Here is a 14,901-nt window from a genome sequence, read left to right as displayed (position 1 = left end):
ATCGGCGCCACTACGAGTCTTCCTCTGATGTTCAGGCCGCGAGGTGCAGAGTGTGTGGTGAGGACGACGGGACGATCGAGCACATCGTGCTCCTGTGCGACGCGTTACAACCGAAGCACCGAGCTGGCGTGACACTGAAAGAAGCGCTGGGATTCGCCGCCGCAGTTTCCACCGCCGAATGCAGCGTGGCAGCGCTGCAGGCGACCAAGGAGAGACTGCTGCGTTGGTTCAAGGCGGCATGCCGGCGAAACTGACCTGGGTTAAAAGTTGTGGGTGTTCTGATGTTGTGCTTTCGTGGGTTTCCACTGTGTCATGAGCTGACCTTCGTTCTGACAATGCGCTGACTTTCCGTATTCTACTTGTGGTTTTTGTGTTTGTGATACGGGTGTGTTTCTGTATGTGGGCTGGACTGTATAAATAAATAAATAAATAAATAAATAAATAAATAAATAAATATATATATATATATATATATATATATATATATATATATATATATATATATATATATATATATATATATATATATACCGTAAAATTCCGAGCAAGCGCCCCCACCCGTGCAAGCGCCCCCCCACCACTTCAGTGCTAATTTCAAATTTGCGCGCCGTTCCGGGAAAGCGCCCCCCCCTCCCCTTTCCCTCCGCGCAGTTATCACGCACCGCGTGCAGGCAACACTGGCTTGCCGGAGCCAGTCTAAGAATCCAATCCAATCCAATCCTGCTTCAACCGAACGCTACGCGCATGGAGGAAAGAATACTCAGGAGAGGCCCCTAGCATCCCAATGCATTGCGAAAAGTGTGGAGGAAGTGATGTCATTTCTCTTGAGCCCATGGACAATGTTGCTTACTTGTTTACAACTGCGGTGGCCAAGTTTGGGCGAATAGAACGGACAAATTTTTAAGGTGCTTGGTATGTGGCTGCCTCGCTACGCTTGCAAACCAGCGCAGTTGCTACGACAAACGTTTTTAGATTAGGCCAGTTTGAAAACTCCACCGTCGGAGGCGGCCTAACTCGTACCCCGGCCGCAGCGGCGCTTACGTCGCGTCGAGATCGGCGAAGCGAGCCGCTGCCGCCGCCGGCGACCTGCCGGGAAAATCCCCTTTCGCTCAGCGTTGGCGAGAGCCACAGTTCGTTCTTTGCTCACTGCGTGTTTCTTCGTTGTGAAGTGAAGTGAAATTTATCGCTGCTGAGACGTAGCGCGCAGACCGCAGTGATGTACCACCCCAAACAATGCTCCAGTCGTCTGCGTTCGCCATCCCGCGAGCCTGTTGCTATGACGACGACAAACGCTACTTTACCAGAAAATCGTCCTTCTATCTCAAAAACGAAGGCCGTTTTTCGATTGAAACTTTGGATGAGGGTTAGAATGGGCAAATTGAAGGCGAAATCAACAGCTTAGAACATGACATCGCACCGAGGAATCAGCGACGAAGCTGTTTTCGCTTCGAAGCGGGAGGGCAGGGCGACGCCATGTTGTTCAAATCAAACCGGAGATAGCAAATGATGATGGGATAGAGTGCTGGGCTCAGTGGGCTCAAGTCATGGCGGGACTCGGCTTCACAAATGTGACGTCAGGGCCTCTTCTAACCTTTTCTTTCCTCCATGGCTACGCGCCATTTGTTACTTTGTTTTGGCGGTGGTAGGTCATGCATTCCTACACAGTTGCAAAGAAAATCGAGGTGATCCGATGGCACCGAGAGCACGGGAAAAACGTGCACCAGACCTCTCGACAGTTCAAGCTCGACCGAAAGCGCATACGGGAGAATGGGTGAAGAATTTCGACAATCTCCTGCAGCAAAACTTCGACGGAAGCTAAGCAACAGCGTCCCAGTGTTCAGCGAGTACGTGAACGATGCGCTGTTCTTCTTAGAGCGCGAAGGAAGCGCGGGACGCGCCGTTAGCAACCGGCTGCTGTCTGAAGAGGCTGTGAAAATAGCAAACAGCATGCAGTTGGGTAACTTCGTAGCTTCCAGCCACTACATAAGCAGGTGGAAGCAGCGGTTCGGCGTTGCAATGCGCCGCGCTATGAACGAGAGCCAGAGGACGCCCGAGGAATCTGCGGAAGCAGTAAGCACCTTCCGGACTTCCGCGAACTCCCTGCGATGGCGAAACGACGCCAAAAGGCAACTTTAAGAAGCCGTCGTGGCAGCAGGTCCTTGATTTTGTTGCCGAGGCGTGGGCTGCTGTACCGGAGGAAACAGTAGCGCGCGCTGCTTCAAGGGGTGCGGCATTGCAAACGCACTCGATGGCTCCGAGGACGGCGACCTGCACGGCGAGCTGGCAGATGTCGGAGCCGTGGTGCCATAAGACCGGGGCGGACTGGAAGACGAGTGCACCGAACTTTTTTTGCTACAGACTCTGAGGAGTCTTTCGATGGTTTCGAAAGTGACGAACAGCAGTAAGATCAAACCGTGGCACCCGAAGACTGGGGCAGCAGAGTGCTGTGAACTTTTTTTTTTTTTTTTTTTTTGCTGCTAAGTTTTGCAGTGGTTTCCAAAGTAACTAACAGTAACATCTTTTGTGTAATGAAGTTCATCTTCCTAATGAAAGCTTAAAACTACACACACTGCGTTTTTTTTTCGTAAAAACAATTGTCGCCGCCATCTTGAATTTCGGTGCCGTTCCGGGATAGCGCCCCCCCTCCACTTTGCCGGTAATTCCGACTTGCTGAGGGGGGGCGCTTGCTCGGAATTTTACAGTATATATATATATATATATATATATATATATATATATATATATATATATATATATATATATATACAGAAAGAAATGCCGGCAGTCTACAACGCCAAAGGAGGCATAGGGGAAGGTTAGACTATTTTTTCACCGTTAGTGACGTTACATTATTATTAATTTTTATTAATTACGTGAGAAAGAAAGAAAGAAAAACACGCGCCCAGAGTGGGGACCGAACCCACGCCTTTCGATTAGATCTCGAATGCCTTACCAATTCGGCTATCTGGGCGACTGTGTTCTGCTTCACTTTCTGGGGTATTTATATTTACTACAACTGTATCTGACGCTTGAGGGTGGTAGCCAGCGCCACTCAGACTACACGGGGAGAAGGGGACCTTCTTTTTCAACCCCCGGGGCGTGACGCGAACGTCTACAGCCTGTCATGAGCGGTCAACTGGCGGGAAACCCTCTTATGCTACCTTGGCATCAAGGCTGCCAGAACCGAGGCCCTCGCTAAGCTTTCGCACGATAATAGGGTTTGGAAATGAGGGGCTCGTTAGGAAATGCAGAAAGAAATGCCGGCAGTCTACAACGCCAAAGAAGGCATAGGGGAAGGTTAGACTATTTTTTTACCGTTAGTGACGTTACATTATTATTAATTTTTATTAATTACGTGAGAAAGAAAGAAAGAAAAACACGCACCCAGAGTGGGGACCGAACCCACGCCTTTCGATTAGATCTCGAATGCCTTACCAATTCGGCTATCTGGGCGACTGTGTTCTGCTTCACTTTCTGGGGTATTTATATTTACTACAACTGTATCTGACGCTTGAGGGTGGTAGCCAGCGCCACTCAGACGTCTACAGCCTGTCATGAGCGGTCAACTGGCGGGAAACCCTCTTATGCTACCTTGGCATCAAGGCTGCCAGAACCGAGGCCCTCGCTAAGCTTTCGCACGATAATAGGGTTTGGAAATGAGGGGCTCGTTAGGAAATACAGAAAGAAATGCCGGCAGTCTACAACGCCAAAGAAGGCATAGGGGAAGGTTAGACTATTTTTTTACCGTTAGTGACGTTACATTATTATTAATTTTTATTAATTACGTGAGAAAGAAAGAAAGAAAAACACGCGCCCAGAGTGGGGACCGAACCCACGCCTTTCGATTAGATCTCGAATGCCTTACCAATTCGGCTATCTGGGCGACTGTGTTCTGCTTCACTTTCTGGGGTATTTATATTTACTACAACTGTATCTGACGCTTGAGGGTGGTAGCCAGCGCCACTCAGACTACACGGGGAGAAGGGGACCTTCTTTTTCAACCCCCGGGGCGTGACGCGAACGTCTACAGCCTGTCATGAGCGGTCAACTGGCGGGAAACCTTCTTATGCTACCTTGGCATCAAGGCTGCCAGAACCGAGGCCCTCGCTAAGCTTTCGCACGATAATAGGGTTTGGAAATGAGGGGCTCGTTAGGAAATACAGAAAGAAATGCCGGCAGTCTACAACGCCAAAGAAGGCATAGGGGAAGGTTAGACTATTTTTTTAGCGTTAGTGACGTTACATTATATATATATATATATTACAATATTACATTATACATTATATTACACTATATATATATATATATATATATATATATATAAATATATATATATATATATATATATATATATATATATATATATATATATATATATATATATATATAGCAAGGAAATGAGGGGCTCGTTGAGGAAATACAGAAAGATAGGTCAGCAGTCTACAACGCCAAAGGAGGCATAGGGGTGTGGTTAGGTTCTGTTCTTTTTTACTACGGTTAATGAAGTACACATTTTTTTAAATATACAGAAGAAAGAAAGAAAGAAAAACACGCGCCCAGAGTGGGGACCGAACCCACGCCTTTCGATTACATGTCGAATGCCTTACCAATTCGGCTATCTGGGCGACTGTGTTCTCCTTCACTTTCTGGGCTATTTATATTTACTAGAAGTGTATCTGACACTTGAGGGTGGTAGCCAGCGCCACTCTGACTACACGGGGAGAAGGGGACCTTCTTTTCAACCCCCGGGGCGTGACTCCAACGTCTACAGCCTGTCATGAGCGGGTAACTGGCGGGAAGCCCTCTTATGCTACCTAGGCATCAAGGCTGCCAGAACCGAGACCCTCGCTAGGCTTTCGCAGAATAATATAGCAAGGAAATGAGGGGCTCGTTGAGGAAATACAGAAAGATAGGTCAGCAGTCTACAACGCCAAAGGAGGCATAGGGGTGTGGTTAGGTTCTGTTCTTTTTTACTACGGTTAATGAAGTACACATTTTTTTAAATATACAGAAGAAAGAAAGAAAGAAAAACACGCGCCCAGAGTGGGGACCGAACCCACGCCTTTCGATTACATGTCGAATGCCTTACCAATTCGGCTATCTGGGCGACTGTGTTCTCCTTCACTTTCTGGGCTATTTATATTTACTAGAAGTGTATCTGACACTTGAGGGTGGTAGCCAGCGCCACTCTGACTACACGGGGAGAAGGGGACCTTCTTTTTAACCCCCGGGGCGTGACTCCAACGTCTACAGCCTGTCATGAGCGGGTAACTGGCGGGAAGCCCTCTTATGCTACCTAGGCATCAAGGCTGCCAGAACCGAGACCCTCGCTAGGCTTTCGCAGAATAATATAGCAAGGAAATGAGGGGCTCGTTGAGGAAATACAGAAAGATAGGTCAGCAGTCTACAACGCCAAAGGAGGCATAGGGGTGTGGTTAGGTTCTGTTCTTTTTTACTACGGTTAATGAAGTACACATTTTTTTAAATATACAGAAGAAAGAAAGAAAGAAAAACACGCGCCCAGAGTGGGGACCGAACCCACGCCTTTCGATTACATGTCGAATGCCTTACCAATTCGGCTATCTGGGCGACTGTGTTCTCCTTCACTTTCTGGGCTATTTATATTTACTAGAAGTGTATCTGGGGTGGTAGCCAGCGCCACTCTGACTACACGGGGAGAAGGGGACCTTCTTTTCAACCCCCGGGGCGTGACTCCAACGTCTACAGCCTGTCATGAGCGGGTAACTGGCGGGAAGCCCTCTTATGCTACCTAGGCATCAAGGCTGCCAGAACCGAGACCCTCGCTAGGCTTTCGCAGAATAATATAGCAAGGAAATGAGGGGCTCGTTGAGGAAATACAGAAAGATAGGTCAGCAGTCTACAACGCCAAAGGAGGCATAGGGGTGTGGTTAGGTTCTGTTCTTTTTTACTACGGTTAATGAAGTACACATTTTTTTAAATATACAGAAGAAAGAAAGAAAGAAAAACACGCGCCCAGAGTGGGGACCGAACCCACGCCTTTCGATTACATGTCGAATGCCTTACCAATTCGGCTATCTGGGCGACTGTGTTCTCCTTCACTTTCTGGGCTATTTATATTTACTAGAAGTGTATCTGACACTTGAGGGTGGTAGCCAGCGCCACTCTGACTACACGGGGAGAAGGGGACCTTCTTTTCAACCCCCTGGGCGTGACTCCAACGTCTACAGCCTGTCATGAGCGGGTAACTGGCGGGAAGCCCTCTTATGCTACCTAGGCATCAAGGCTGCCAGAACCGAGACCCTCGCTAGGCTTTCGCAGAATAATATAGCAAGGAAATGAGGGGCTCGTTGAGGAAATACAGAAAGATAGGTCAGCAGTCTACAACGCCAAAGGAGGCATAGGGGTGTGGTTAGGTTCTGTTCTTTTTTACTACGGTTAATGAAGTACACATTTTTTTAAATATACAGAAGAAAGAAAGAAAGAAAAACACGCGCCCAGAGTGGGGACCGAACCCACGCCTTTCGATTACATGTCGAATGCCTTACCAATTCGGCTATCTGGGCGACTGTGTTCTCCTTCACTTTCTGGGCTATTTATATTTACTAGAAGTGTATCTGACACTTGAGGGTGGTAGCCAGCGCCACTCTGACTACACGGGGAGAAGGGGACCTTCTTTTCAACCCCCGGGGCGTGACTCCAACGTCTACAGCCTGTCATGAGCGGGTAACTGGCGGGAAGCCCTCTTATGCTACCTAGGCATCAAAGCTGCCAGAACCGAGACCCTCGCTAGGCTTTCGCAGAATAATATAGCAAGGAAATGAGGGGCTCGTTGAGGAAATACAGAAAGATAGGTCAGCAGTCTACAACGCCAAAGGAGGCATAGGGGTGTGGTTAGGTTCTGTTCTTTTTTACTACGGTTAATGAAGTACACATTTTTTTAAATATACAGAAGAAAGAAAGAAAGAAAAACACGCGCCCAGAGTGGGGACCGAACCCACGCCTTTCGATTACATGTCGAATGCCTTACCAATTCGGCTATCTGGGCGACTGTGTTCTCCTTCACTTTCTGGGCTATTTATATTTACTAGAAGTGTATCTGACACTTGAGGGTGGTAGCCAGCGCCACTCTGACTACACGGGGAGAAGGGGACCTTCTCCCCGTCACGCCCCGGGGGTTGAAAAGAAGGTCCCCTTCTCCCCGTGTAGTCAGAGTGGCGCTGGCTACCACCCTCAAGTGCGCGCTTATCTACTCGGATCACAGGCCCTGAAATTTTCTGAGGGGGGCATCCCCCCTCTATCCCCTCCGCATTTAGGTATTGTTTTGACCCCCCTGTTCGCACTCCGCATCGGTACGCACTTCTAAAATTGAGGACTGTACTGTAGAAGCGCCCGGACAGCGTGGCGGGATCCAAGCTGCTTATCCTTTTGTTTCCTATAATTTTCTGAAGTTTACAAGCACGTGATATTATTGAAAAGTAACCGTAGAAGTGAGCGCCTGAACAAAAAACGTGCACGCAATTTTTTCTTCTCTGAATACTCCAGAAAGAAAAATATCAGTAAAATAATGGCTGCCCATCCGAAAATATCGTTTTTCTGTTAGCTATATGTCTACCCGACAATCAGAATGTTCTTGAACTATTTCAGTCCGCCTCCGTCTTTATCTTTGGAAAAATGCTGCAAGTATGAAGCGAGCGACACGTTGAACGAGATCTCCAGTGCGCCACAGAACTAGCGCCCCGTCACGGCTAAGATGTAAGCGAAACGGCCCTTGAAGCCCAACAGGCAAGCTGACAGACACACGTCGTAGAAGTGGGTGCAGCGTTCGCGACTCGCGAGCAGTGACGTAAGGCGAGATGTCCACCGGCACGCGCCACATAGCGGATCAGTGCCTGAACTAAGCGTCCCTACCCTTCCCATTGAAAAGCGCGCGACGCGTCAGGCAATATTAATACAGGCGGCGTTGCTCGAACCGACGATTCACATCCAGAACATTGTAGATCACAGGAGATTATTCTGGGCTAGCGACGTTAGGGCGAAACAGTCTACTTATCTGAATGAGATAGCCCGTGCGGCATAAAAATAAAGAATGGAAACACGCGCTTCGCATGGGACACAGATAACAAAGCCGGGTGCGGCCGGGCATTAAAAACAAACAATAAATAAACAAACCCGTTCATGGTTCGCGGCAATATATATATATATATATATATATATATTAATGACAATATATAAAGGACAACATCGGTCCTGAAACGTGTCCTAGTACTTTGTACACGTAGTGATATACATGCATATATATACATATCTCCACACACACACACACACACACACACACACACACACACACACACACACACACACACACACACACACACACACACACATATATATATAAATATATATATATTACTAGGACACGTTTCAGGACCGATGTTGTCCTTCTTGGTTTTCCTTTTGTTTAGTTTTTTTGCTATGCCAGTTTGTTATATCTGCTGTGCTTCCTTGGTTTTCGTGTGCAGAAGGTATTTGTTTGTAGAAGGCTAGAACAGTTTATTATGTCCGCTCGTTTCAAAGGGAAAAGCCCCATCATCATCATCATAATAATCATCATCATCATGCCCCACTGACTGGCTACAGTGAACTGGCCGCGTGGGGACCTGTTTTTCGCACTTGATCTTACCGCCACTGCTCTCTGCGCACACGCCACGTTGCTCTAGCAATGAAGGCGCGTTGTTTACTTCCAGGACGCCGCGGCGCCAAATTAAAACTGGAGGGCGCGGTGGTGTCGCACGCCGCACGTCAAAACGCGCTATCGGCAGCGAGAAGCGTCGTCGCCCCATATACGATAGCGATAAATAAATGCGAACATACAGTTCGAGGCACTCGGCGCATTTAGCTTAGCCTAGCGGCGGGCAGCTCATCTGACAATTCGTGACAAATTTAGATATGCGCTGGCGGTGGCTAGGCTAATAAGCGGTGTCATGCGCTAGCATGCTCTTGTTAGCGCTGGGCATCGATTAAAAAAATTAATCCGATATATCGAGAGACATTAATCAATTAACTGATACATCAATCGGTTGGTGCCAAAAACTACATTCTGAGTTCAAAGTTGTTTTCTTTTGTTATGGGGTCTTCCACACTGCAGAGTGAAAATCGTATAAACTTTGATGCAATATATCGTCTACGTGTGTGGTTGTCCAGATGGCGCGCAAAACAGACCCTCGCGTAGTAGATGTGGCTGGCATATGGTGGCTCGAATGCCGGCTTAGTGTCGCTATTTCTCGAAGAGAAACCGGAGCTTCTCGTCGTTACCGCTTCATACTTGCGGTTTTACTTATTGCATTATACGAGCGGGCTGTTATGATGTAAGGTGACAGCGTGAGATAATGTAACGTAGAGCTTTGCGGAGCTTGATTTCTGGTTTAATGCGCTCACGTGAGTTGAACCGATTAACTGGTAAAAAACGTTATCGCGATTAATTCGTTAATCGATTAATTGGTACTGTAATCTATCAATCGCCCACCTCTAGCTTTTATCACATGGTCGCTTGGTACCATCGATGTCCTTGGCTGTCCACCCTACCCGGTAGCGCGTGCTCCGGAAACCGACTCCACGATGGAAGCACAATATGGTCATTTGCAATGGATGTATGCTTTGTTTTGCTTTCCCTGTATTTATTTGATCAATGTATTCTATTACACGTGTGTTGGAAAAAGAAAATTTAAGGGAGTTCTGGTAAGTTGCTCGATCAACAAGCAAGTTTTTAGGTGTGGTCAATGTCAGGGAGTTAGTAAAGGAAACGTGCCCACGGCTGTTCCAGTTTAGTAATTAGTGAATCAACAGAAGGCGCTGCTTCCTGTTGTGATACATTTGCATGCACGGTGTACCCCACATGTATATTCCACAAAACTGGTCTTATTTGTCACATGTAATGAATATGTGCTCTGCTTTGCTCTTTGCAGTTTTATATCTGTCATAAATTTTGGTGCAACTCTCCTGTTTCTATATCATGACCCGAGATGGCACGCCCCACTGTCAGGTGTGTGGTGCCTATCCCGACGTTAAACACACCTACTAGACTTGTCCTCGCGCCAGGAGATCACCTCACTTTCTTCATCCACACCTTTTACCATCCCACATTCCATACTCATGGGAATACTGGGTCGCTCCTCCGCCTGATCTTCGCCCCATCCTTTGGCCTCGCCTCGCCCGGCACATTGCCCACGTGCGGGGCCCTGACACCTGTGGAATTCCCACCTGAACGTCTTCCAGGCCCACCAGAACCACATTTTCGGCAGCCCGGACATGGGCCGCTTTAAATAAAGTTTGATCTCTCTCTCTCCTGTTTCTGAGAAACTAGCGTCACACTAGACAGGCCGTTCTGGTAGGTTGAACAAGCGGACTTTCAGTGTGGGCGATGTTGTGGTACGTGTCACGAAAGGTGTACATGCCCTCGGAAACGTATATAGTGAATTGGCATTTTGGTGAGATAGTCAGTAGAAACAGCTGTGTATTGCAATAGCTTAAATATTACTGTATTGTTGTGTAAAGGGAGCCCTAGTAAGGTGCTCAACAAGCAGGTGTTTAGGTGTGGTCAGTGCATGGAGTTACTAAAAGAGACAATCCACATACCCATGGCTGTAATTAGTGAATCAAATGAAACAGCGTCCTGGTGGGATACATTTGCATACACTGTGTACCCCACATATGTCTATTCAACAAGGATGGCCTTATTTGTCCCAATGTAATGAATATGGGACGCGTGCTTTGCTCTTGGAGTTTTATCTGTCACCAATTTTGGTGCAACACTCCTGTTCGTGAGAGACTGGCGTCACACTAGAGAGGCCGTTCTGATAGGTTGGCCAAGCGGGCTTTCAGTGTAGCCGATGCTGTGGTGTCACTAAATGAGGTCTACATGCCCTTGGAAACAGAGTGGACTGGCGTTTTGGGGAGAGAGTCAGTAGCAGCAGTAGTGTATTGTAATGGCTTAGTTAATGGTGTATTGCTTCCATCTTTTTGATATTGTGTATGTTACGTTAGGTTTCATTTGGGGTGTGGGCCTGGCTCACACGAAACTGTGTTAGTGGAGTGAGGTATTTTTCAAGATTTCTTGTTTGCTGTGAGCACCATTATTTAGTCCTGCAAACATCGTAAACATTGCAAAACATTGATCGTGCTTGTGCAGGGGTACTCATGCAGGGGTACCTGCTTCTGCAGGAGTCATATACGTGTGCGGTGTTCCTGCATTTTAGTCCCACATACAGTGATATTTCCCGAGTCATTCTGGAGTCAATTACGGCTATACTACTATTATTTCACTACCAATGTCTGAACTGTTTGTTCAAGGTCTGTTCAACCAATGTCTGAACTAACAGCTATGCCAAGTGTTAATTTTACGCAGCCCAGCGATTGGAAGCAGCATATAAAAATTAGTTTCGTTTCATGAGTCGATCTAAAGCTATGAAAGTTTTAGATGGGAACCGCGATTATCCTTGTGTCTGATTCGTTTGTAGGCGTGCGGCGTTAATTGATGCGGAGTTTGTACGATCATTTCCCGACAGCAGAAGCGGTACACGCATTCTCACTTTGCTTTCGTATCCACGAGTGTTGTCTGCGCCGTTGTGCTCTCGTCCCATAAAGTGCTATTAAAAATGCATTACTATTTTTAGGGAGCCCGTAGGGCATGCCGGTTCTCCCTTGGCGTGTGAACAAACGTGATAAACCTTCCTCATCACCATCATCGTTATTGTCATCATCAGCACTGCAAAAAACTTCCAAGGAGTTCATCTCAAGGGCAAGAGCGGCAGCAAAATCCAGCGGACCCCCGGAATAGGGGGACCGACAAGCAATTTTAAATTCAAATAATGGACGTTTTCATCGTCGTCGTCACCATCACTCGGGCTCACTGACAAATCCGCCCCTGGAATGGTACATACCCGCCGAGGTGTACCGGGCAACGATTTTAGATTAGACCTAATCTAAAAACGTTGGTACCGGGCAAGGCTTTTCAGGCAGCAGCTGGCTCTGAGTCTGATGCGCGCACGTGAAAGGCGCCACGAAGACAAAATACTGCTTTGTTGAGTTCATTTGAAAGAACTGACGACTGCATTTCAGTAGCGAAAAAAAGGGAGGGGAAGGAAGGCTTCAAATGAAATTTCACTTCGCGCACGTGAAACATGGAAAGATAATATAAAACAGCACATATTTCCCGTCACAGCGCTACTCCCCACCGCACACACGCCAAGCTACGTATCGCACATGCGGCCTCGTAAAAAGGCATAACTACTTTTATGCGAGAGCAATCGAAGGCGCGCTCACGCAATTGCCTGCTTCCCTAGACATGATAGGCGTCGAGATCTCCCGACTGGTTTGGTCGCGTCCACATCGTAGCACACGTGTGTCATCAGACGCACCGCTGACTATGGTCGGCGGGGTGGCCGGTGCTCCCTCCCTCGGTGCTCTGCAAATTATTGCACTTGGGCCCACTCAAAGTTGCCCCAGCGCTGCACAGCCACGGACTGCCTTTCAGAAGGCAAGCGCACACAAGGTGGCCAGAAGTATGCAGGCGCTCGTGGCGCGTCTGACGCTGGCGGGCGTCCCTCTGCAACTTGTGGTCGCCGAAGCCTCATCAAGGAGGTTAAAGCTAGTACGCGTTCTCCAAGGAGAGATGACGCCAATCGAATTAGGTCGCGGCGCGTATAGCTGTGCTGCGCGTACTACACCAGCTGACGCACCGCCCGAAAAAAAGTGGGAAAAATGCGACGTTGACGTGCTGGTCACCCCGCCTGGCAAGCTGATGCGGATGTGCCCCGCCGTAAACGAGAAACGACGACAAGCTCGTGCCAGAAAAATACGCTGCCAGGTTTGTCACCTGCAAAGAAGGTGTCATATACGCATCCCATTGTCCTGTGGCCCATGCATGCTACGTGGGGCAGACGGAGCGGGGCATAAATGAGAGACTCAGGGAGAACGGAACAGCGTCGCTGGCTGCGTAGAGGGAGCGGCGGGGGGTGGGGGGGTGGGGGGGGGCGGCACCTGGTCGACCGTCGTAAGCGGTGCCCTGGATGCGTCCCATTGTTTGAATACGCGCGCGTGTTGCGATGTGGAAAACGAGTCGGGAGATCTACGAGGCCCACCATGCCTTCAGGGAAGCAGACAATTGTGCGAGCGCGCCTCGATTGCTATCGCAGAAAAGGAGTTACTGGGCACAGAAATGTACCCAGTAATCGGCTATTTCTGGCATGCTCAGGTACACAGGGCGAGGGCACCTTTCGGCGAGCTCCTCGGTGACCAGGACGTTGGCGTCTACGCAGAGCTGTAGCGCGGCGTCGCTCTGCCCGCTGGCGGCGAGCAGCAGGACGGCCTGGTCGTGCTTGCCCGTGGCCGCCAGTCGGTCGGCCGTGCTGCGCACCAGACCCGGGTCGGCGGTGGGACCCAGCTCCTGGGCGGCCTGCTGCAGCGCCGACACGTCACCCGCCTGCAGACAAGTGCACGCGCAGGATCATTAGGGAGTTTTAGAATCATCATCACCACCATCATCATCACCAGCCTATCTACGCCCACTGCAGGGCAAATGTCTCTCCCATTAATCTCCAATTACCCCGGTCCTGTGCTAACTGTGACCAATTTTTAGAATAGGGGGCCCCAACGCTCTGGGGTCCCCAAGCGTCTTGGGGCGCCGTACTGCGCATGCGCAGAACCTAAGCCGTCCTTGGGGTTTTGTGTTTGCGTTTAGTGCACACGCTATTTTCCTGAAATAGCGGGCGTCCCAAAGCTGGCCCCAAGATGAGCTTGCGTTCTTGCGTCGCTATCGCAGCCAACGAGACTGCGCGGGACCATGGCTGAAGCTAAACCTGCGGCTCGTTTCTCGATTCACCCAATCAACTACAACAATCGCTGGGCTGAATTTGTAGATTCCGTGCGTCGTTCGCAAGAGAGGGATAAAGCAGGCAATCGTGAAGCGTTTTCTGCCCTCGGAAACAGTCCGCGCACAAGCCGGCCGTGCCTGCCCGCTCGGCCCACTAATCGGCTCGAACTGGCGCAGACCACGGGAGCAACAGTTTGTCGCCACCCTTCCAATCAATCTGATCGCTGAAAAGAAGTTCCACTCGCGCGAAAATAGATGTTAGTGTGGTAAACAAATGTGCTAGGGATTGTTATCAGCGCTGATTTTAAAAGCGGTGATCAGATATCTGCCGCGATGCTAAGCCTACGCTGACCGGACGCGGAGGTTCGGTGGTCCGACCGGGCACTGCGGCGCACGGTGCGGCGAGCGGCCGAAGGATGGCGCTGCCTGCACGGAAGCATCGAAACACGCTACGGCAGATGTCCTGGTCACCGATCGCTCAAACGGCAATTATAGCGAAAATAAAGTTCCACATGCGAGAAAGGGGATGACAGTGCGGTGAAAAGTTGTGTAAGGGATTGTCATTCACAGTTGTACAGATAGCGGCGATCAAATATCCCCCAAGGTGCTAAGCCTAAAGTTCCCATCACTCGAGCCGATCCGGGCAACGCAAGCCGGTTGCGGGCTGTTGGGGACGCCCCTCCTCTAAAACTCGCTGGGCACGAGGGCGTTGCGTTTGGGTTCCCCTAACTTCTTGAGGGCCCCCAACGCCGGGTTCCCCTATTCTAAAACTGCCTGGGCGGGAATTATCCTGGGTGGGAGTACGGCGGCTACTCTCCCTGCGGAATTGCGCGAATCGGGGCTCTGAGGGGGAAGTCGGCCAGTCGCGCCACCTTCAGTGTGGCACTAGGGCGTACACTGGAGGCGAAATCCTTGTGTGCCCAGTGAGCGCGGCGTTAATTTTGCGGGCACCCCAGCGCTCGCAGGCGAAGAGCAGCGCGTTAGGGAAGCCGCCGCGGAAATTCTGGCCGAGCAATCTGGCTGTTCAAGGGATGCACGCACCCCCTTTCTGT

The 14,901-nt window shown here is 49.3% G+C and overlaps 1 protein-coding gene across 1 annotated transcript in view; it reads right to left on the bottom strand.

The window, feature by feature from the left end:
- LOC144180091 (intraflagellar transport protein 140 homolog) overlaps positions 1–14,901 on the bottom strand; it is a 67,236-nt gene that overhangs the window by 10,917 nt on the left and 41,418 nt on the right. Inside the window, exon 4 of the mRNA XM_077708500.1 lies at positions 13,251–13,459. Within this exon, the coding sequence (XP_077564626.1) occupies positions 13,251–13,459 (209 nt within the window). The remainder of the gene's footprint in view (positions 1–13,250; positions 13,460–14,901) is intronic.

The sequence above is a fragment of the Haemaphysalis longicornis genome, unplaced genomic scaffold, assembly GCF_048455015.1.
Source record: "Haemaphysalis longicornis isolate Haplotype H1 unplaced genomic scaffold, Haemaphysalis longicornis Haplotype H1 scaffold_1, whole genome shotgun sequence".
NCBI classification, from domain to species: Eukaryota; Metazoa; Arthropoda; class Arachnida; order Ixodida; family Ixodidae; genus Haemaphysalis; species Haemaphysalis longicornis.
Note: the sequence above shows the minus strand (reverse complement) of the source record. Positions and strands in the feature narration are given on the sequence as shown.